The sequence below is a fragment of the Brassica napus genome, chromosome C9 (genome assembly GCF_020379485.1).
Source record: "Brassica napus cultivar Da-Ae chromosome C9, Da-Ae, whole genome shotgun sequence".
In the NCBI taxonomy this organism is placed as follows: domain Eukaryota; kingdom Viridiplantae; phylum Streptophyta; class Magnoliopsida; order Brassicales; family Brassicaceae; genus Brassica; species Brassica napus.
The window spans coordinates 10,852,923-10,877,371 of NC_063452.1; the positions used below are offsets into that span (position 1 = coordinate 10,852,923).

Sequence of the window (24,449 nt, forward strand, 5' to 3'; positions counted from 1 at the left end):
GAGTTGATAAAATATTTCATTTTATGGAAGGACAATACTAACCTTTCCTTGGCCTACAAGAACTGTTTTATGGTGTAGTTTGTTATACAAAATCATTGTGTGAATAGTTGGATGATCTAAGGGTATTCATGTAGTTTACCTCAACGCGGTGGAGTGCTCGCATGGGCCTCTCCTGTTGCAAACCGTTGACTTGCAAAATAATTGTTTTGTTTTGGTTACGGCTCCTCAAAATTAATTGTTTATGTACTTTGAGATCAAGTGACTTGGCGTTAACATGAGTAAAAGATCAGTTCTAGGCAATATTAAGTGATGAAAAAAACTTTGTATTGTTAGTCGAACGTATTTTTATTTACTTGAATCTGCCTTACCTTATTTCAAATTTGTATTGTTAGCCGAACGTATTTTTATTTACTTGAATCTGCCTTACCTTATTTCAAATCGTATATAGTTCTGATTTAGAATTGTGTATGTGAAAAGATATTACGTATCACGTATGAAGCGTTATATAATAATATATAATACTAATGCGCATTTAAATACATTACAAAATGAATTTTCGAAGAACTTGTAAGAGGTTTCGATCAGGACACGTCGAAGATATCTGACGAAAGTCAGGTGTCAAAGGTGACGATTCTCGATCAATTTTGTAAATTACAATAAATCCAGGTTGATGAATAGTCAAAAAGATTTGGTAGCCATTACAAGAAAATCATACATTGTATCTGATTGTATGTTTAAGGAACACACAGATAAGAAGATGAAAACTTGTTGACACGAGAGAATTTTCTTTTGAAAAGTAAAAGTCTAAGCAAATTAAATTATATATGATGGCTACAAAATAGCAAAAGTAAATTAAAAAATATCACTTGTTTTGGATAGAACCTCCACGATTGGACAACCAGACCTAATATTATTAAAGTCCTTAATCCACCACTTCGTTAGCTTCTTCGTACTACAAAACGTTTTGGAAACATAATCTTCTATAATATTATTTGCATTCGAGCTCCCACGTTAAAATTTTGAACGATTAAATTCAATGATACATTTAATAATTTTTTACATATAATTAAAAATGAATTTTGTATTAATAATATTAAATTTCAAGAATATATTTTTTTATTTTTAAATAAATGTTTTTCTTATAAAAGTTAAAAAATTAAGACATAAATATTTTATAATTAAATACTAATCAAGAAAACATTTGTATAGATATATTTTCTGAAATATCTCTAATATGTGAATATTTTTAAATTTTCAATACAATAATAAACATATATATTTTAATAAAAAAATATCATATATATATAATTTGATTTAATTTTTTTGAAAACATGAACAATAACTTAATGTGATAGTTTTTGAATTAATAAAACATAAACTAATAAATATTCGTAACAAAATTATGCCCATATGTACAGACAAAACTTCCAGTAATCAGTGAGTAAACAAAACTAGCACCTGGCTTGGATTATAACACAAAGAGTTACACATCATAATAAGTCCATTCTGAAAATAAATATTATGAAACATTGAAATTAAAAAAAAAATTGATGTTATGATTTAATAACATTTAGTTGTTGCAAAACTCTTATGAAGCACTCTCCTGATCAACATAAAACGTCAGAAAGAAGCAAAACCGTGATTTTAAAGGATTTAAACATCATTTCCAGGTTTTGATAATAGGTAAAATCTTAGACGCCTTGGATATCTGGGACGCAATCTACCGGAGAGTCATCATCTAAATCGGTTTGTGACTGGGCTCTAATTAAAGCCTTCTTGTAACTGCTTGATCTTCTCAGCAAATCTTGTAGGCTCCCTTCAAACCTGTGTTCACAAAAGACAAGGCATCCAAGTTTCTCATGAGCATAACATATTTAGTTTGTGTAGCTTATATATGTTCCTAAATAATACCACTAACAAGTAAATTACTTATTTGTTCCTCCATCCAGATCCAAATATTAGCATATCAGATAGAGAGAATAGAGCATGTGATTTTAAGTTAAATTTTGCGATCTATATAGGTTACCTTGCTTCCTAGACATAAAAGTCACATCACTATCATCCTCTGATGAATAATCCGATGGTGTTTTGGCGGAGATATCAGACGTCTTTTTATATTAATCCTCTGACTAATTACATTTCTCTGCATCTTCGAAGAAGTTCGTCTTCCTCTTCTCCACTGTGAGAGGTTTAGAGCTTATCTTCTTCACATATTGTTTCTTGCTCATGGCAGCGCCTTTCACGGATTCACTGCGATCATTTTGAAGCCTTGACTTCAAAAGATTAGTACCTGAACTAGCTGGTTGCTGAACTCTACCTTTTCTTTCTTTCGGTTTCATTGAGCTCAATGAAGCATTAGTGGAACCGCTTCGATGAAGATGAAGCACCTTTTTCTCCTTTTTAGATTTAGCTCCACCAGGCTTCTCTTAATTTTGGCTGCAACCAAAATTGTCTCCCATATCAGCCTTCTCTATTAGACATTTTTCTTGTTATCCTCAGCGACCTCAGAGCTCTTTTTCAAAAGTGAAGCATCGCTCTCTGCATCTTTCTTGGCTGGCGTAGGAAACGAAGCATCGGTGTCTTTTGTGTTGTTGATTTGGAGTTACCAAATCCACTTCCACCTAGACTTACCAAGAATCACTATAAAGCTAAATTAAGCTGGATGAGAGAACCAAAAAGAAAAAGAAAGAAAAAGAGTGATTTTACAAAATTCCTTTTACTAGACAAAGCAGTAATCTACAAGTCTAGTTCCTATAGTCTTGGAAGTAAAAAAGAGAGGAAGATCTCATGGACTGACTCTCTTTCAGATCTTCACCCGTATGACTATATGAGTCCACAATCTGCAAAGGCATTGAGTTTTCTTTAAGGACGGTACTTTTCACCTTTGCAGTAAAGGACGGACCAAGACTTATCTCAGTTTTGAAAGAGCGGTCACATCAGAAGCTAGATCAACAGATAACTGCACATTCTCATCCTCATTTTAAGCAACCAGGTGTCCTAAACCTGAATAAAAAAAAGACGGGATGTCCAGAGTAAGAAGCAATTTTGCCGAGAAACAAAAACATTACCGAGAGCTTACCAACGTTTACTGAGAAGACTGACACCAACATTATGAGCATGTACTGAACCAGCCATAGTAATACATGGAACTCCCATGTATAGAGAGAGATTCACAGGTAGTGGTTGTTTCATCATAAGGGAATGTGTCCAAACTGCATGAAATGTAAATCAATACTCAAAAATTTCATAATGTCAATCTATTAGGCTCGGCATTTTTCAGTAATACAATGTGTCAAACTCCACCTTTCTTCAACACTTTATCCCTAAACCTAAATGTTTTTGCATATGCCTGCACAACCATGAGAGAGGAGTTGCTCAAAAGGGAGGAAATGAATCGCTTTAACGGAAAATGTATAATACATATCAACAAAAAAAAGAAAATTTTTAAGAAAAGAAAAAATACCTTAACCACCGCTGAATAAACCACAACTTTGCACTTTGTGTAATCATGATGCCTGAGAAGCACTTCAATGAAATAAGATACTGAATGAGTGAAAAAATCTGGGAAGATATATATCCGATGGTGGTTATAACAGAATCTAAACGGCACTTAGCACCAGGAAAGTAGAAAAACAATCTAAAACTCATGGTCATGGAGGACTATAATTCCCGAGCAGTGGTCTCATGTCAGGATACCTCGTAAATAACAGGAAAATGAAAAATCAAACCTAAGTTGTTAAAAGCTTCTGCTTAAGTGGATTTGCCTGGATTGCCTTCTCGATCATGCTGGCAGCAGCATCCATTTCCCCCTGTAATATTAGCATTCTATTGACTCTATATATTATTTTTAAGGAATCATTGAGACACCCTTGTTCTAATATCAAACCTGTACTATGTAGACAACAAAGGTTTTTAAGCGACTGTGCGAAATTTGGTTTGATTTGACAGAGCCCATCTACAAAAGGTTTGGAAGTATTATTAGCCACAAAATTTGTTATATTTTATTATTGGTTACTTATATTTTTCGCCACAAAATTTCTTTCAGCAATGGTAAATAGTTCGTGTCTAATTTTAAATTTAGCTAACAGCATAAATATATATTAACTAAACTATATAAATTGTTACAAAGACAAAATTATAATTATTATACATGGATACCATGATTAGACAAACTTTGATCTAAAAGATGAATCATTTTATATGTTTCGTGTTGGTTTTTGCTATGTATTACTGATTTGGTACAGCTTGCAAATCTAATATTATAGAAATTATTAATCAACTATTTTATATGCCCTTTTTCAAAAAAAAACAAACTATTTTACCAAAAAAAAAAAATTATTAATCAACTTGGTCCTGGTATTGTTCTCCAATTTCATTGTACACGCCCGAGCAGCGGCTATTATGATGCTAGCGACTTATGATACTGGAAATAAAAAAACTAACATTTAATAAGATACTAGATTTTGATCCGCACGTCCGTGTGAATATTTTTTAATTAAAATTTCAAAATATTAGATTACTTTAATTTTTACAACATATATATCTATTTTACGTGGTGCATTATAAAAAGTTTTTTTTATTATTTATGATTTTATTTTTTGTAACATTTGAAATATTACCATTTTCAGTTTGAATATTTATTGTCAAGATTGTATATTTTACCAAGAAAACTTTGGAAAATTACACAACTATTTTTGAGTTTGGAAGATTACATGAATTTTGAATTTGTTTTTGTTACTGCATTACATTATTTTATAAAAATATTTTAATATTTTGTATTATTTTCTAAATTTTTCTCAACATGGTTTGTTATATTTAAAATAAAAATAAACTTATAATTAAAACTTGATTTGTCATTAATAGTTTAAATGAATTATTAAAATTTTATAGTTTTCTAAAAATATATTTTTAAAATAGTATATGAACTAAATGTTACTATATCAAACAATCCAAATTCGATCCATATGTTCTTAGATTTCGAATTACCTTTTAGCTTAGTTGATTGTTGAAACCGGACCACCAAAGAATGAACCTCGAGCTGGACTGGACGCGAGCTGGCCTGGATGCGAGCTGACTGCGAACGGATTGAGGCTGAGGTCGCGAGCGGCTGATCGGGGACGCGAGCGGCTGATCGGGGACGCGAGCTGTTTACTGTCGGATCGCGAAGGGCTTGATCGTCTGGTGCGAACGCGACGCTTGCTGTCCGGGAACGCGAGCTGTCATGGATCAGAAACGCCTTGGGCTGGAGCTGATCGGGGACGTGAGCTGGAACAAGAGATGCGATCGGATGATTAGGGTTCGTCGGGTCGCGGCTAGGTTTAGGGTTTTGCGATTTTGGTTTTGGCTCAGGGTGTTTAGAGTTTCGTGCTGATAACGTGTTGTAAACTTAAGGATTTAGAATCTGTAAGTTCTTATTATTATTCATAACATAAGGTGCCCTTTTATATGGGAATTACAAAGAGATAAATGGAAAGATACAAATATGGAAAGTATACAAATACAAGTAAAAGGAAACTAGGGTTTGCTGTCTCTCCTAGCCGTCTCTCTCTCTCTCATCTTGCTGCGGCCGCCTCTCTCTCTCTAGGTATTGGGCCGGCTTATGGACCGAGCCGGTTATGGACATCCATCATATGATTTATAACACTCCCCCTTGGATGTCATAACCATTCAGAGTTTGTAATACGCTTTGGATGTTGCCTCATTAAACCTTATCAGGAAAACCCAGTGGGACAAAACCATGATAAAGGAAAAAGAGTACAACACGTATTACTCCCCCTGATGTGTACCTCCGTATATGTTCTTCAAGTTGGCGCATCCCAACCTGATGGTTGAACTTCATGGACGCCAATGACTAATGGTCTCAATACCAAGGTAAAGTAGTGCTACCGCGTTGCAAAGACATAACTTGCCTGGGATCCATCATTGTGGATCCGAGAGATAACATGTATCAATCAAAACATATTAACCCTTCTTTGGGTTTTGGTTAGTATAATGTAATCTCAAATTCTTAGTTCCTTGTATGTAACATAGGATTTATTTTATCCTGTCCCAGTCCCTTATGTTCGGACATGACCTAAACCTAGACAATACGTTTACATCAATACTCATGTCCGGATGTGTATGACATGACAAATACATCAAGGCAAGGCGCCAATAGTACTTAAGGTAAGGGACGTGTATGTCTTTATTTCTAGTGCCTCATGGTCGAACATGAGCTAAACATATATAAGAGATTCACGGCAAGAACACATGTCCGGCCTAGTATGGCTTGCTTATTACATCAAGGCGCAAATGGCACTTGGGTAAGGGACTTTACCGGACCAAGGACATATTTCTTGTCCTTCTTGAGACCAAAGGATCCGTGTCCAAGTCAGGGGTACTCACGACCATGTCCTTCTTGGGACTTACAATGGGTTTGTGTCCGGACCAAGGGACCTTATGGGACAACTCAATGGGCGAGCTTTGGTCCATGTTAAAACCGTTTGAATACCTTTCTATAAGTCCTTTGATGCACAAGGATTCCATCTTTTAAGATGTTCAATTTGTAATCCTAAACAAAACTTTGTTTGTCCCAAATTTTCATTTCAATCTATTTCTTTAGATAATCGTTTGAAAGTCTCTCCAGAGGTTCCTAGGATATTTTAGATCATTAACACATACTTGTATACTTTAGTTCTCGAGAACCTGTTGCATTTGACAACTCAATACCGTCTGGGACTTTTATATATATCTCATTATCTAGTGGATCATACAAGTAGGCGGTTTCTACATCCTTTAACCGCAAGTCTATTTTTCTTCTTTTATGGCCAGACTTGTTAGGAATCTAAATGTTTGTTGCATCCACCACAGGGGAGTATGTCTCCTCATAATTGATTCCTGGTCTTTGTGGAATCTTTGTGCATATGGTCGTGCCTTATATCTTGCTATCTCGCCATGTATCATTTCTTTCACAAAGACTCATTTTTGTCCAACTAGTTTCACATCTAGAGGTGTCCGAACTATGGGACCAAAACCTCTCTTTTCTTAATGAACTTAACTCCATGCCCCCTTTCCATTTGATCTAATCTGATTTGTTGAGTGCACTCATGTATGGACGTGGGTTCATGATCCTCATTCATTTCATAATCTCAAGTGTTACACTGCATGCAAATATATCATCAATGTCGACTTTCTTTCTCTTGTTCCATTTGTTCCTCGGACATGACATAACTTATTGAGGTTTCATTATGACCTTCAGTGCCCTGAAGCTTAGCGTCCCAAGCCTCATTGTTAGGCACCTTAGGTACAACCATGTTTATGGTTTCCTCATCCACGGCCGTGGCTTTTAAGTTTGTCCATCTTAGGATCGACCATGTCTAGGATTCCCTCGTCTACGGATTCATTAGCACCTTTCTTTAATATCTGAGGGATCTTATCTTTGGAACTTTATTGATCTTATCCTTAGACTCAGTAGCAACTTGATTGTGTCCTTCTTGAACATCAATTCGAATTTGGTGTATTTACAGCTGGTATATATGACTTAGTCATTCTATTCAGGTCAGTAACAAAATCTGGCAATTGTTTAAGCTAGCTTTTGTATAATCTTTTGGACTTCTAAATCTCATTCTTGAGTCCGAGGATCTTGCCAATATAAGGATGTATGATTCCATGTAATTTCTTTTACTCTTTTACCAGCTTATTACTTTCTCCCCCCTAATCCGTGTACTTGGCCTCAAATTGATCACCTATATTTGGCTCAAGGTACTTAATAATCGTGGGAAAATCATATCCAACATATACCCCCATCCTCCTTTGAGGTTTCATCTTAGTTATCTGTGGTGGAGTAATTTGTATATAGACGGCACATCCAAATGTCTTACGATGGGATATGTTTGGTTCTTGACCCGTTATCTAATCGATGGGGAATATCTATGCTCATTAAATGGCCTGATGCGTATTAACTTAGATGCATGTAAATTTTGTGTGGCCCAAGCTGTGACTGAGTGTTTTGACCTCATAAGTAATGGTCTAGCAATCAGTTGTATCCGTTTAATAAAAGATTTCGGCCAAGCCATACTTGGTATGGACATGTATCAAGGAATTGTCATTGTCCACACTTACCCTCATGGACATACCATAATCATTTAAACGCTTGAGACATGTATTCACCAGTTTATTATTTACTTAGTCTCTTTGACTGGTGATGGCCTATCAATGAGTTTCCCTTGTGTACATGCTACACACGTGAGATTCTTTGGGATAACTCTTTCTTTCTTTCAATGTGTGCCCATTTGTATATCAATTTCGCATCATGTTTGAACCAGGATGGTCAATCCGGTTATGCCATAAAGTGAATATTTTTCGCAGGCATTTAGCATCTATCATCCTGATCTTGGCATAGTAAAGACCAGTAGAGAATGTAGGTATAGTTTCGACCATTTTTCTATGGTCTTGGGCGAATTTTATATATCTAAAAGGAACTTTTTATTTCCTTTGCCCATTGTTTCAATATGGAAACCACTCTTATATCTTTTAAACTCAATGGGCTTCTATGAGTGAATATAAATCATTAAATTTCTTTAGTCTGGTCGTAGCTTATCATGAGAATGGCTATACCCGCAACTATATTTCTTATAAACTTATATCTTTGAAAAAATCATTCATTCCTTTGATTAAGTTCGGAGCAAACAAAGCAATAAAATAAATTCAAAGTGATAAAACAAAGCAAGTATAAAAGCAAAACAAACACAGAAGTCGAAATTAACATTATTCTTTTAGGCAATCAGAAATTTCATATTCCATAGGATCATCTCTTTCATGATCAAAATCATATTTACCATCTTTATATACCAAGTGGGCATCATGATTCTTCCCTTTCAGACTCTCTTGATAGAGGTCACAAAGATGTTTGAGAGTCCTACATATCTTAGCCCAATGGTTTCCCATTCTACATCAATGGCACACTGATTTGGTCAAGCTTTGTGGTTTAAAGGATATACCACGGTCTCTGCCTCGACCATGGTATCAAATTAGGTTGATACTCAGGGCCTTTGCCATAGTGGTTCCCACGGCCAAATGTATAATAGTGGACATGGCCACGTCCTTTCTACCCTCCAAGGCCATGGCCGTGTGGTCTATCATCCTGGACGTGGTTAGATTCTTTGGATTCTTTCTTTTCCTTTGCGGCCTTATTGTCTTCAAGTAATGAGGTTGATCCAGGAGGTCTCAATTCATTGTTTCTCATCAGTATTAGAGGCTTAGCTAGCAATAAACTCATCCACGGATTTGTAGCCCTGGATTCTGAGATTTCTCCATAGCTTTTGATAATAACACCTTTCTTTGGTGATCATATCTCGATTTGAATTCTGTCCAAATGTCTAGAGGATTCTCAATTGTCAAATACTGATCTTTGAGACTCTCAATAAGATGTGGCGAATAATTAATATTGTCTTGTATCAATCTTTCTCATTTGCATTATTGCCTTCTATGATACATTCACCAAGTCCTTTTGACTTTAGGATAATCTTTGTATCCAATGTCCACTGTAAATAATTATCTCCAGAGAGATTTAGGGCAGCAAAATTCAGGTTGATTTTCGACATCTCAAATCATATATCACTCAATATTTAGGTATAATTTTTCATGCAGCCTTATTCTTAAAAACAATCAATTCGGATTTCAATCTTGTGAGGACAATGAAATTATCAATCTTAAAAGCATTTAATCAATCAGTCAATTTCTAGCAAGTCTCAGCAATACTATTTCTATGTGCTCATAATATTATGGTTTATTAAGACTAGCAAAAACGGATTCAATTAATCACTCAATCAGTTTCAATGTTGATTTTAACAATACTAGAATATAGATTTCAAGCATGAATTTCAATGAATCAGTTTCAAGGCTGATTGGTATTTAGCATAAACCGTGTGTAAATAATCTATTTAGTATCCGAATTTATTAAACCTTAAAAACATATAATCAGATCAATCAATTTAATAGAACTCATAAGCATAATGAATTTAGGGTTTCAAATTTCAGATATGATGATTAAGGTTAGGACTAGAATTAGGGTTTCATGATTTCTAATCAGATCAATCAATAAAATCGAACCTAGCATACAATCTTAAACCTCAAGACATTAGATTTTATCATGAATCTATCAACCTATCGGATTATATAAGCAAAACAAGCTAGCAACCTATCGGATTCAATCAATGCTTTAACAGGCTGGTCGGTTTAATCAATTTTAAATCAGATGAAAAATTAACCAAGCAGGATGAGAAAATAAATCTATCAATCCTAACTGGTGATCAGAGCATTAATAAAAACAAGCAGGTCGGATTTAATCAAGACTTAAACATATCGGAATTATTAAACTAGCAAGATGAGCATAATAAATCTAGCAACTTAACTGTCAAACAATTCTAGCAACATAGCATCAGATTTAATCAGATTTAAAACATCAATGATCAAAACTGAAAACAATTTTGATTTCAAAAATATTCGATTATGGTTTTAATATGTGATTTGATAATTATAGTATAATTAATTCTGATACTTATATTATTTAGGGTTTATAGATATAGGGTTAGGGTTTATCGGATTTCAACTTGTAAAATCCAATTTGAGGTTTTAATCATGTAGGAACATGATTTAGGGTTTAGGATATCGAACTTCAGAGCTTCGATTTACTATCCTATGGCTTTTATCATAAAGATTAGGTTTTATGGTTTCATTCTTTATCAAACAATCCAAATTCGATTCATATGTTCTTAGATTTCGAATTACCTTTTAGCTTAGTTGATTGTTGAAACCGGACCACCAAAGAATGAACCTCGAGCTGGACTGGACGCGAGCTGGCCTGGACGCGAGCTGACTGCGAACGGATTGAGGCTGAGGTCGCGAGCGGCTGATCGGGGACGCGAGCTGTTTGCTGTCGGATCGCGAATGGCTTGATCGTCTGGTACGAACGGGACGCTTGCTTTCCGGGAACGCGAGTTGTCCTGGATCAGGAACGCCTTGGGCTGGAGCTGGAACAAGAGACGCGATCGGATGATTAGGGTTCGTCGGGTCGCGGCTAGGTTTAGGGTTTTGCGATTTTGGTTTTGGCTCAGGGTGTTTAGAGTTTTGTGATGATAACGTGTTGTAAACTTAAGGATTTAGAATCTGTAAGTTCTTATTATTATTCATAACATAAGGTGCCTTTATATATGGGAATTACAAAGAGATAAATGTAAAGATACAAATATGAAACATGTACAAATACAAGTAAAAGGAAACTAGGGTTTGCTGTCTCTCCTAACCGCCTCTCTCTCTCTCCTCTTGCTGCGTCCGCCTCTCTCTCTAGGTATTGGACCGGCTTATGGACCGGGCCGGTTATGGACATCCATCATATGGTTTATAACAGTCCTGGTATTCACGCCCGAGCAGCGGCTATTATGATGCTAGCGACTTATGATACTGGAAATAAAAAACTAACATTTAATAAGATACTAGATTTTGACCTGCACATCTGTGCGGATATCTTTTAATTAAAATTTCAAAATATTAGATTACTTTAATTTTTACAACATATATATCTATTTTTCGTGGTGCATTATAAAAAGTTTTTTTTATTATTTATACTTTTATTTTTTGTAAAATTTGAAATATTATCATTTTCAATTTGAATATTTATTGTCAAGATTGTATATTTTACCAAGAAAACTTTGAAAAATTACACAACTATTTTTGAGTTTGGAAGATTACATGAATTTTGAATTTGTTTTTGTTACTACATTAATACATTATTTTATAAAAATATTTTAATTTTTTGTAATATTTTCTAAATTTTTCTCAACAAGTTTTGTTATATTTAAAATAAAAATAAACTTATGATTAAAACTTGATTTGTCATTAATAGTTTAAATGAATTATTAAACTTTCATAGTTTTCTAAAAATATATTTTTAAAATAGTATATGAACTAAAGGTTACTATATACTATTATAATTTTTGTATACAAACATTTTTAAACAATATATTGTTGAGAGTTTCAAAATAAATAAAAAGAGAACATATAGTTGTAGATATAAAAATTTAACTTATGTTAATAAATATATTTTTGTATATAAATATTATATAGTTTACGAATTTTAACTCATTTTAATAATAAGTGTTAATTTATTTAAATGAAACAATTATTTTTTTTGTTAATTTACCTATTTTATATAATTTTGTCATATTTAATTCAAAAATCACTTCTATTTTTATCTAATACAGAATATAATTATAAAATTTATAAAAATAGTGTATTTTTCTATTTTATTGTTTTAGAATAAAATTGTAATTAAAATTGATTTATAATAATATTATATTAGTAATTACGAAATTATTTAATCTACTATTTTATAAAAAAATATTTAATTTTTAGAAATATTTTGTTTGATTCTTTCTCAACAGATTTGTTATAATTAAAAAATAAAATTTAAATTTATAGTTGATTTTTTATTAATGTAAATAATTAAATATGTCATATTAACTAATTTTTTAATGGTTTTAGCATGACTTGTTAATAGTAGATAAAAAATAAGACCCTAAATTAATAGATTAGATATACCATCGACTTCACCGAGTCGACCCCAGTTAATTTTCGAAGAATACAACATCGTTGTAGATTAAGGGACGATAAGTATTTCCATGACCTTGAAGTATATCGATCAGCCGCTACAAAACGATGTGGTCAACGACGTTTATGGACTGCCAAGAAAGATGGAATTGATTTTAGAAGTGGTTATGATAAACCACGGAATTTGAACGTCACTTGAATTTTATTCCTTAATACAGTAGGTGGTTTTATGTGTTATGCACAAAAACCATTATAAAATTATAAGTATTTTATCTATGCTACGTGTATATCTATTTTAATAATTATGTTTTATTTTATAATAATTTTAAAATGACCGAATACAGCTAATTTGTATTAAGTTGTACTTTTAATTTAACTACCATTATTTATTTATGTATTTACAAATGAAAAAAATCGTGTTTGTAAATAAATTTATATTGTTTTAAAACTTCAAATTGTACTTTGTAAATATTATGTACCGTGTTCAATGCATATAAACTTCTAGTACCTTTTAAATATGTATATCATAGTATAATATTCATATTTCAAATAAATTTGTAAATATTGGTTGATTTTAATTTATATTAAATAGTTTAGATAATATATACAAAGTAATAAAAATAATTTTTGCTAATGTTTACCAATATTTTATTGTTGAGATATAAGTATAATTTTGAAGACTAGATCGAGTCTTCTATCTTGTTTGAATCAAAATCGGTCATGAAGATATCAACGGTTAAAATTATTTAAACATAGCAAAACGTGTTGTCCACGTAATCGAGCAATGAAGTAACATTTATGTTAGCTCTCATTAGGCTTTGGACTTTTATCCGAGATCCGGATTCGATCCGAGATTCGATCCGGATCCGATTCGAAAATCCAGATATCCGGAGGGACCGAATCCGGATCCGGATAGTAAAATGTTGGATCCGTCAAAGCCGGATCCAGATCCGGATACCTTAGTTTTTTAGTCCGGATATCCGGATCCGTAAGTTTTATTAATAACTATTTCAAAAATAGTAATATCTATATATACAAATTAATTAATTTAAAATATTTTTATTTTTATAATAGTATATATAAATTTTATGTAAATTTTATAATATTATACATAGAAATAATTAAAAACATTATATATTTTTAATTTTTAAATTATTTTTTATATATTAATATTATTTTTTATTTATTTTAAGGATCCAAATCCGGATCCGGATATTACAATTTTTAGAAGGATATCCGACATCCGGATATTCGAGAACCCCGGATCCGGATAAGGATAGTAAAATTATGGATCCGTCAGATAAGGATCCGGATCCGGATACTTTAAAATTGCCCGGATATCCGATCCGTCTTAGGCCTAGCTCTCGTAGCAAGTGATTGCCATCAGTAAGTCACCATGGTTCTTATATATGACACTCATGTTACAATATAATCCAATTTTGTGGATATTATCTGCAGCAATTAATATAGCTTTTCCACCTCCCACAACGTCATCAATCTTTTTAATGATTTGTTATTCACCTCCTACTAAATGACTAACAATAGAAAATCAATTTAGATATCCAATTTGATTAGGATATTTGATGTATACTATATACTAGGGTTTGGCGCGCCCTACGGACGGGTGAGTTTACAATAAAATTATTTTATATTTAAATATATTTCAATTTTATAAATATTTGGAAAATTACTCTAAATTAAACATAATAAAAATAATTTGTTTTCTAAGATCATATTGTAAATTTTTTTTTTTTGAGTTGAAAGAACCACTAACGTTTTTTTTTTTAAATAACACAATTTTTAAAAAATAAAAATAAAAAGAGTTTAGTGGTTTATATTTATTCTTTTGATTTTTTTTTCACTTTGATATAGTTGAAAAAATCTAAAGTAAGAATAACTAATACATTTTTTCTAAAAGTTTCACATTTTTTTATAGCTTAAATTTTCATATTTTCAATTACGGTCAGAATTGTATTTTTTAATGGAATTTTCCTACTCAAGATGCCATTTGTGCTATTTACATAGGTTGTATTTTTAAGACTGTTTGATTTATTTATGGTTCTATTTGTTATCTCTGATTTACAGAGTGTATGGTAATAATGTGAAATGTTTTATTTTTTCAAGTTTTGGTTTTGCTCCATGATAGATATTTGTTTGGGGGTTAAGTTAAATTCATGATTTTATTAATATATTCTGTAAACGTTTTCTTGATAAAATATAAATGTCTGAAAAATATGAGATTGGTAAAACATAGACGAAGAAAAATACAACTTTTTGTATATTTGTGGCCAACATAAACTCACAAAATTTGTTATCGCTGAAGTACTGAAAAATAGCTACAATCTAATGTTTTAGTTTTAGGAAATAAAGTGATTCAGCACGTATCAAATGGAATATATGAACTTTTTATTAACTTACAAATAGCAGTACTCACATCTCTTGTTAATGTTGTTCGGATGGTCTCACTGATTGTAAAGCGATTGAAGTTATTTGAGTTTCTTTACTCATACTCTGTGCAATATTTTTTTAATGAGACTCAAACATTGATAGCCAAACTTGGTTTTTTTTTTCTAAACGATTTTGTCTATGTAGGTTTTTCCTAAATCTTTCTCATCTTTGCAAATTATTGTTGTACAAACTGTTTACTGATGTTATTATATTTGTATAGACTTTTATTTATTTTTTGCGCTACGCATGAATTATGTATTTTAATTTTGTTAAATTTATCCTTTTCTAGGTGTATGCATTTTTAACATTTTTAACTTTCTCGTTTTTATTTCTTTGTGATTTTTGCATTCTACATTAGATGTAAATTTTTCTTTTAATTTGCAATAGTTCTTTTTGTTTAACCAATTTCTACTTAATTTTTTTAAGTATGGTGGATTTTAATTTATTAGTAGGACAAATGGAATTTTTTTTGTTTTAAAAGTTTCTGATTGTGGCGAAGTTTAGTTTTAGTATAGGGTTTATAACTTTTATAGTATGATGAAGCCAAAAAAGACAAGGAAGGTAGTTTGGATATATTTTTCTTCTTCCTATTTGTAAACGTCGTATTGTTGTATATAAAACTTTAATTTTTTTAGTTGATAAAGATGAAACTTCCATCATAAATAAATTCATGGGAAGAAAAAAGTTTTGAAATAACGCACTTACAAATATTGTTCTGGGTTTACGTCGAAATTTTGAATTTGAACATTGAATGATTGTCTTAGGACTGGAACATTTTTTTTAATGTGAATGATGGTGCAATATTAAAATTAATAAAAGTGCAATGTATAATATTATATAATGGTATCAAATGTTTTTCAACTTATAAATAATGTTGTTTACCTAGTTTTGTTTCAATATAATTTGGAGCCATATATCCCCTATATATTATTTGAGAAACATTACGACTTTTTTTTTTGTAGCCACATGTCATCAATAGGATGATTCTTAGAATCATTAGAGAAATATGTTGGTCCATCTAATTATATAATAAGTTTTTTATTAAACTAACAATATATTCAACATTAATGTAATTTATTATTTCCTTAAATAAAATTTACGGAATTGTCTAATGTAGGTAAAGTATATATGGCAATTAATGATTTTGAATAATAAAGATTTGATAAAAAAAAATAGTGTATCTTCTATCATATTTGTTTAATTTTAAACTACTAAATAAATTAAACAACCACAATAACCATATAATAAAAATTTAGATTTTTATGTATATGTTATATTTTAAATTTTTACAAACGGCTATAAATTACTAAAATTGTTAAGAGTCTCACATTCAAATTTTATGATCCATAGTTTAAAAATTTTGTTATGACAAAATACAAATGATTACAAAAATTATATAAGTAAAAAGTCTAATTTAATTAATTATTAAGATTAATATATATATCATTTTAAATTAAACTATAAACCATATAAAATACAATATTTTAGTTTCAAAATTTACTTTGAACAATTTTTTTGATAAAAGTCTTGAACGATCATTGACAACTTATTTTTTTAAAAAAATTATAAATTACTAAAAATATTAATCCCACAATGAAAATTTTGTTATCAGTAATTTAAATTTTTTTCTATAAAAGATATAAATGTTTTTTCTATAAAAGATATAAATGATCGAAAAACTATATGAGTAGAAATCATCATTTAATAGACATTAATATTAAAATATACTAAAATATATTATTTATGTTAGTATCATTTAAATTTAATTACATATCCTATCAAATATAAAAAAAAATATTTTTTAGATTAATAAAATTAATTTATATGTTCGCACCAATTTAATTATATATTTAATAGTTACTGAACTTTAATTATTTAATATATATTAATTATTTCATAATATGTAAAAATATTTAATACATAAAATAATTTATATATATAATGCTGATCCCGCGCAAGGCGCGGATCTTAACCTAGTTTAAGATTAAAGTATATGTAATTTTAACAATTTTTGACAGGGTGTACAGGACGATGGAAAAGCTCACTTGACAACTTCGACGTGCCCCATCCGCGCTGAAGAACAAAGAGGCGATTTACCATTGTTTTTAGCCATCTTAGGAAAATGAGAATTACCCTCACATGCTTGGATAGCCTTTTTATGCAATGCATTGCACACACAAAAAAATCTGTTTTCGTGGCCAGAACCGAAAACGTCAAAGAGATCTTCAATGTGTCTGCAAGCACATCCAAGGTATGTGTCAAAGCAAGTTATACGATAAAACAAAGTTCTAGAGTTTCCATTGGATACATCTGAATGTTCCTTTACCGAGATGACTTTTTTAACTGCGACGTGGAAGGGATCAATACCGTTCTTAGCTGCAATTGATGCGGTTTCAAGGTCCATATGCTTCAACATCTCTGGAATAACTTATGAATGCCCATTTTCTGCTGCAGCATAAAGAGGAGTCTCTCCTTCAATATTCTGTGAATTCTTTGGATCAAGCGCATTGTTCTCATTCTCAGCTGTAGGCATCACTAAGCTTTTCAGATGTTCTTTTAGAGTAGTACTTGCTGAACGGCAACAAACAGGTTCTCCCCGACCGTGGCGGTCGCGGCCAGCGCTTGTAATCTCGCCTGCTTAATACAAACAAACTAAGCATTCTGGGAATAAAATAAATATTAGGAATCTGTATTTCAAGCAACTGACCGACACATTTGTGAATTATGTAGTCAATGGAAAACCGCGAGAGAACTTCGAAGTTGTAGCACCCCAGCGAAGAAGGAGGTCTTCGGCGGTCTGCTCCACATTCTACACAACAGCTTCCGGACGACAGTCGTGCGACCTCTTTATACATACTGCACTTGCCGGGGAAAAAATAAACAGAAAAGGAAGTCTCAGGAAGAGATCTAGAAAAGGCCCATTTATCTAATTTAAAAAAACTTTGACGGAAAAAAAAAACAGTGATGACTGGTCGACACACTGGATATGTCTACCTCCGACAGGATGCTCCGGAAACATTTTCTACTGGGTTATATGGTCGCTATGGACAACACGAAACCACCTCCTGTTCGAATCAAGACACATATCACAATCAGAGGTCGTAACAAAAGCTCTCGTAGGAGCTAAGGAATGGATTGCAGCCCAATTGAACTCCGATACATCAAACAACAGCACAAAGGTACCGGATCTACCTCTACTACCAGCCATGCCTGAGGAGACGACCCTTTGCAAAACGGATGCGGCTTGGAACCCGAGCTCCAGGGAAGCAGGCCTCGGATGGATCTTCTCAACTCACGAAACCTCAACATTTCAAGGATCGCAATTTCAAACCCATGTTCAATCAGCTATCGCAGCGGAAGCTCTAGCGGTTCGAGCAGCACTAACACACGCCATTCATCTTGGCGTCATAAAGATCTGGCTCCGGTCAGATTCACTGGGGCTCATCAGAGCCATCGCTTCGGTTAGTAAACCAAAGAATCTTCACGGAATTCTTCTGGATATTGAAGCTCTATCGTCCTCTTTTTCTTTCTGCTGTTTTTCTTTTACTCCAAGGGAGTCTAATGGGTTTGCAGACTCTGTTGCAAAGGCTTCTCTATGTAATATGAACCCTCTTGGGCCTGGGCCTAGGAACGACTCTTTCTCTGCTTTATGGAAATTTAGTTGATCAAAAAAAAAAACAGTGATGAATAAAGACTAGACTTTTGTAAAATTCCAATCAAATTTTTTCATGTTAATATTCCATCTGTCTCAGTTCATTGATTACAGAGAGTTAAAGAATGAAGAGAAGTGGTTGTTCTTGTGCCTTCTCTAGCCAGTCTCCTCCTGTAAAGCATTCACCAACAATAGAATGAGCAAAGCTTCAGTTTCTAAGCTTTGGACCGGTAACTAGCAGCATTCCTTCTCGCGCAGCACCCCACAAAGTACACCATTGACTGTTGTTTGGAAGAGATTTTTTTGTATTAGTAATTTCCTTAAAAGACCAAAAACTTTACAAATGTGAGAAGAAAAACCTTGGATCTTTTGTGTTAGTAACGTCTTACCAAGACAAGGAACAGAACCACGTTGAACATCGCAACAAGTCTCCACTCGGTTTTCATGTACTGAGCTACTCCAGCTCTGCAGTTATTAATTAAATGGAAAGAATAATTAGTTCCCATCTGAAAACTAATGACACAACTGTATAGAATTAGTTTTTTTCTTAGGGAAGTTGAATAGCTCTACTTGCAAGAATCACAGTTGTAGCACTTGACTGTCCTCAAATTCTTGTAAAGCTTACAATCTTTGTTAGAACTTATTGAATGAAAGCTCAGGTCATAGTAAGAGCCATTCACCGCAGGATAACCACACCTTTGCAGCAGCAACAACAAACACAACAACATTGAGACAGTTAGTTCAACAGATATAGAAACATCAATAAACAACAAGAAGAGTGTCAGTTATATATTTGGAAAGGTATAGAAACATGGATAAAGAATATACTCAGATGGTGGTCGACAGCATCCAGCTTCTATTGGGGTTAACTCTGCAGACTTCAACTGTTTGATGGTCTGAACACACAACAGAAAATCAACAACACTAAACAGATTATCAGGGCCAAAAAGGAATTTAATTAAGCGGAAAGGTACTAGACCTTGTATTTCTTTGAAAGCTTCCTGCATTGCTCGGATTTAACAAGACAGCTCTTGAGTCTTTTCCAGTTATCGGTGTTGTTAAGCTGAAACATAAACAAGAGTTAGAAAAGAAAGGAGAAGAAAAAGAACCATTCTTGTTTAAATTATAATAATTACCTGTTTTAGAAACCAAGAGCTGTAATCATTCAGCTTATACTCCTTGTACCTATGATTATATGCAGAAAGATTCAAGATCTCTGCATCAGAATAGGTATGTGACACATGGAAGAAGAAGAATAGGTTACACACTAACCTTAAACCAGGATTGGTATGTCCAGACCCATTGTTTGTTACAATGAACCTGTAAAACAGAACAAAGAATGAGAATTCTTCAAGTAGATCTTCAACAGCTAAAAAGTTTTGTTGAATAACGTTTAGGAAGATGAGACTTACGCTAAGACTGTAAAGACAAGAATCGCTACCAAGACGATCAGGAGCACAACAAGATACTTCAAAGGAGAAATCATCATGTCAAGGAAGATCCACATCCAAAGAGAACATGGTAAGTCAAGAAACAGCAAAGAGAAGATGGTAAGTGAAGGATACAATCCAAAGAAGCGCCACACTTCTCTTGCACGCGCCAAGAAACCCGATTATGGATCTGAAGAAAATATATTCAAATCAGAGAACATTTAAGTAAGAGACTACATAATTAAGAACCGTTGTTGTGTAGTGTAAACTCACATCAAGAAGATGAAACCACCGAGGGCTAAGACAGGAAAGGTAAGAGACCTTCTGCATCCATCATTGTGTGTACTCATCCACACCCCAAATATTATCACTGCCCCAGCCAATAGCTTCAACCACAAAACATTGTAATACACAAGACATTACTATAGAGTTTCAGAAACAAGCAAACACTAACAGGTCGAAACTTTCACACATTATGACAACTCAAGCAGTGGAATTTCACTAGGAATCTTCATAAGACAGTAAGTTGTACGGAAACCAAGAATCTAATTCCACAAACCAATTCCATTGAAACTTGAAAGAGAATCAAAAGAAGGATCAATGCTGCTCTAAGAAATAGAAACTAAGTGAAGAAGAAAGAAGAAGAAGAGATTTAGGGTCTGACCATAGTAAGAAGATTGACCCATCTGATAACGAAAGTGCTTGTGCCCATACCCATTATCTTCAAGCTTCCTGCTTCAAAAAGAAACTTCTCCAAAGAAAAAGACACGAACTGGAAGAGAAAGATGCAAACTTTGGTTCAGGGTTTTGCAAGAAAACAAATGAGAATTTAAACTTCAGGTGGGTCTTTAATCCAAAAAGAAAGAAGAAGAACGAAAATAGATTGGGGGTACTTTCGTCATTGTAAAAAACAGCTCATAATGCTTTGGTTTCAGTTATTGGCGATGGGGGTTCAAGAACAGACACGCCACGACAAACGAATATAAGAAGAAACAATAAGAGAGAGACAGTGATGAGGGGTCAATGTACAAACGTATACGTTTGACTCGTGCCAAATCCTAAGAGCGACTCTGATTTGGTGTTTTATTCTTTTCATAAAGTTTTGTTTCCATTCTTTTTAAAATCTTTGCAGAGATTACTCTTAAATTCGAATGCGTATTACATTTTCAGAACATAGATTTATTTGTTTTCAAATCTTGTAATGAAGTGTCATTATTTATCACGCTAAAATTATCGCAATCTCTAGTTAATTATTTATTTAATATAAATCTCGAATTAATAGATCAACAAGTATTGCTCCAACGGTCATTTTAGTTTGTTCATCTTCAGAATATGTAAAAAACAAGGGGTGGGGGGCACAGATTTACCATTTTACAAAAACATTCTTACTGTATGACCAAGTTTGCTTGACAATACGAAACATTCCATTACACAAGTGCAATATGATCAAACTACTAAGGAAATGTTTGAACGATTCTTTTTGTATGTTTCAGCTCTTAAATTATAGTTGTCGTAAAATTATTATTGCCTTTGGTGGGTGCATATATTATTAGAAACGGGCAGTGCACTCAGGTGGTGGGTTGGGCTTTCTCAACACTGGTCCGCAAAAGGGAAATGACTTTCCCTGACTCCGGAGCTCCAAACACCGAACTTCCAGCTACGATACAGTTGGCCCCTGCTGCAGCCGCTGCTTCTATAGTCGATGGGCCTAACCCTCCGTCCACCTCAATATCTAGCGTTGGATACTTCTGCCTCAATGCCCTGACCTATCCACCCAAAATTATCATTAAACTGAGAGGTTACAAAAAGATTTCAATAAGCAAATGGCATTACAAACATCAAAGAACATAACCAACCTTGTCCATCATGTTGGGCATGAACTTCTGGCCTCCAAATCCAGGCTCCACCGTCATCACTAGCACCATTTCTACTGGAGTTTCCCCTTCAACCTGGTCATAGTACGTGTAAAGCTTGACATAAACAGATTGATCACACTCTGGAAACAGGCAAAAGATCCATTACCAGAGGATAGACTTCTTCAACAGGTGTTCCAGGCTTTAGAGCCACACCTGGCCTCATCCCAGCAGACTTAATCTTACTCACAAGTTCTTGCCAGTTCTCTGAAATAAGAAGCAAATACAAAGTACTCAAAGATCACTAAAATGAGACAAATCAAACGTGATGAAGATTAAGAGCTAGCTACTATACTATACCTTTGGCCACCTCAACGTGGAATGTGAAACCAGAAGCCCCAGCTTTACCCATCTGCTCCACGTAATCCATGGGGTTCGTCACCATTAGGTGGCAATCAAGATATGCACTGTGATCATCAAAGCCAAGGGGGCATCAGTTCACTTAACAACATGTGTCAGGCATTGAATTCAAGGAGAAAGAAACTCGTTATTACCTTGTGTGCTTTCTCAAACTCTCGATGACAGGAGCACCAATGGTTAGATTCGGGACAAAATGCCTGCCCGAGTAACACAGAGAGTTATACACCCGAGAGTATCTTGAAACAAGGTAGCCTTTTGACAAAGCTAGATGCTAATAAGTAAAACACAGCTAAGGAAGTGAAATATTACCCGTCCTGCAAATGAAATAACAGGGAAGTTAATAAGTATGAAACAAGGAAAGGTTCTGTATCATTTAAGTCAATAACAACGAAGCTCAGTTTCTTGTTTCATACTAAGAGCAGATACAAAATGATTCAGATTAGAATTTCCACAAAGCAGTCACATTCAAGACCAGATGAAGTTGAAACCAACCATGTTTTGCGTGTTTCCAATATAACTTATTAGGAACATAAACTCAAGAATTCAGAAAGTACGACAATGTGAGGCATAGTGAATGATCGAGAAGCAATTTCTTTCAATTTTGTTATAAGAAATCATGATTCCTGATGGATTGAAGTTCAAACATATTCAGATTCACAAACTGTCTAAAGAAAAGATCAAAAACAAACGATGAGTCATGGATTACAGAGATAAGGTAGGTACAATCTCTGGAACTTTATCATATCAAAGTGAAAGCCTTCATTATCACTAAGTGAAATAAAATTTAAAAACTTCAGATTTTAGAGTTACCATGATGTCCATGTGAAGCCAGTCAGCGCCCAAATCAACCATCCGCTTGGCCTCTGCCGCCAGATTTGCAAAGTCCGAAGACAGCATTGATGGAGCTATCTTTGGCGACACCACCATCTTTCTTGAATTTCGACCTATGGATACAGAATTGAGAAAAATCGAACAGAGGGGCTTAGATTAAGTTCAAAACAAGATTGTTCAAAAAAACACTGGCCAATAATAAACAACCTCAACTTTAAGACAGAACAGAAAACTACTCATCTGCATGTGATAAATGAAGCCCAAAAACAACAAAGAACGGTTGGTATTAAGGAAGAACAAAACACACACAAGATTGCAACTTTGATTAGGGTTTTCAAGTTTCTAAGTTGACAAAACTGAATCAAGTTTTCGAGACTAGAGCTGATCCACAACAAAATCACAGAGTTATAGAGAAACATGAACCTAATAATATCCGAGAAGATCGAAACCCATATTCATATTCATAAATCACAAAACTGAACTTCATCAACTAACTTTAGAGAGTAAGAAAAATTGCAAAAAGTACCTACTGATTGTGGATTGAACAAGAAGAAGAAGTGCGATTCCGACAACGTCTCGATTTTGCAGAGAGACGAATCTGGTTTCGGGTTTTGTTTCTTCTTCTCCTCCTGAAAAGTAAAAACTGACTAACCCGACCGGTTGCTCGACCAATGACAAGAGCTTCTACCAAACATCTCCAATAAAAATCATCTTTAAAATGTATTAGCTTTATTAAATTTGGACGAAAGGAACAATTAAAAAAATTTAATTTGCTGACCAACTCATTTTAAAATTAACTAGATTTTCATCCGCGTGCATATTTTAAAAAAAATACGATGTTATTTGTTTTTTATGTCACTATTTAGGATTGGGCAAAAAACTCGAATTCGAAAAACCTAACCGATCCCAATCCGAATAAGTAGTACCAAATCCGAACCGAGAAATTAATTAAATATCTTAATTATTCAAAATTTTGGTATTTGAAGAACTGAAACCTAATCCGATCTGAACCGAAGTATTTTGGGTATCCAAAATAGATTTATATACTTATATATATTAATTATTTTTAGATTTAATATATATAAAAGCATCCAGAATATATATGATACTTTTAAGTTCGTTTAAATACTTGAAATATATACAAATAATCAAACGTAAATATCTAAAATAGTTAAAATATACTAAAAACTCCAAAAATACTTAAATAATTATTAATTCACTATTCAAATA

The 24,449-nt window shown here is 33.2% G+C and overlaps 2 protein-coding genes across 3 annotated transcripts; both read right to left on the minus strand.

Moving 5' to 3' along the window:
* Positions 1-1,529: 1,529 nt before the first annotated feature.
* On the minus strand, positions 1,530-21,163 carry LOC106450959 (tetraspanin-10). Its single transcript, XM_048769957.1, has 24 exons — positions 20,780-21,163; positions 20,389-20,501; positions 20,251-20,305; positions 20,098-20,153; positions 19,958-20,005; positions 19,822-19,870; positions 19,665-19,748; positions 19,514-19,581; positions 19,256-19,381; positions 19,075-19,150; positions 18,226-18,966; positions 18,028-18,098; positions 17,741-17,889; positions 17,401-17,667; positions 17,079-17,267; positions 10,768-11,009; positions 4,987-5,265; positions 3,887-3,955; positions 3,464-3,809; positions 3,304-3,349; positions 3,080-3,212; positions 2,798-3,003; positions 2,027-2,621; positions 1,530-1,824 (listed from the first exon to the last, which is right to left on the minus strand). Exons 1-11 carry the CDS (start codon positions 20,831-20,833, stop codon positions 18,901-18,903), a joined length of 795 nt encoding a protein of 264 aa, XP_048625914.1. The 5' UTR covers positions 20,834-21,163; the 3' UTR covers positions 1,530-1,824; positions 2,027-2,621; positions 2,798-3,003; positions 3,080-3,212; positions 3,304-3,349; positions 3,464-3,809; positions 3,887-3,955; positions 4,987-5,265; positions 10,768-11,009; positions 17,079-17,267; positions 17,401-17,667; positions 17,741-17,889; positions 18,028-18,098; positions 18,226-18,900.
* A 314-nt stretch (positions 21,164-21,477) lies between these two features.
* On the minus strand, positions 21,478-23,985 carry LOC106420253 (ribulose-phosphate 3-epimerase, cytoplasmic isoform). Of its 2 annotated transcripts, none has more exons than XM_013861112.3 (8): positions 23,750-23,985; positions 23,199-23,332; positions 22,698-22,702; positions 22,523-22,585; positions 22,329-22,435; positions 22,138-22,235; positions 21,972-22,064; positions 21,478-21,881 (listed from the first exon to the last, which is right to left on the minus strand). In XM_013861112.3, exons 2-8 carry the CDS (start codon positions 23,313-23,315, stop codon positions 21,684-21,686), a joined length of 681 nt encoding a protein of 226 aa, XP_013716566.1. In that variant the 5' UTR covers positions 23,316-23,332; positions 23,750-23,985; the 3' UTR covers positions 21,478-21,683. The 2 variants fall into 2 exon arrangements, with proteins under 2 accessions (XP_013716566.1, XP_013716565.1); XM_013861111.3 differs by having other exon boundaries at positions 23,746-23,980.
* Positions 23,986-24,449: the final 464 nt, after the last annotated feature.

Bases quoted from the DNA above. Each gene is read 5' to 3' on its own strand.
- LOC106450959 (XM_048769957.1), bottom strand. From the start codon at position 20,833: ATGGGTATGGGCACAAGCACTTTCGTTATCAGATGGGTCAATCTTCTT. The intron at 19,582-19,664 runs GTCTAGTACCTT...TTGTGTGTTCAG, and splicing joins AGCTTTCAAAGAAATACAAG to ACCATCAAACAGTTGAAGTC. The intron at 18,967-19,074 runs GTAAGACGTTAC...TCCAAACAACAG, and splicing joins TGGTTCTGTTCCTTGTCTTG to TCAATGGTGTACTTTGTGGG.
- LOC106420253 (XM_013861112.3), bottom strand. From the start codon at position 23,315: ATGGTGGTGTCGCCAAAGATAGCTCCATCAATGCTGTCTTCGGACTTT. The intron at 22,236-22,328 runs GTATAGTATAGT...TTCTTATTTCAG, and splicing joins CCACGTTGAGGTGGCCAAAG to AGAACTGGCAAGAACTTGTG. The intron at 21,882-21,971 runs GTTGGTTATGTT...TTGGGTGGATAG, and splicing joins TGCCCAACATGATGGACAAG to GTCAGGGCATTGAGGCAGAA.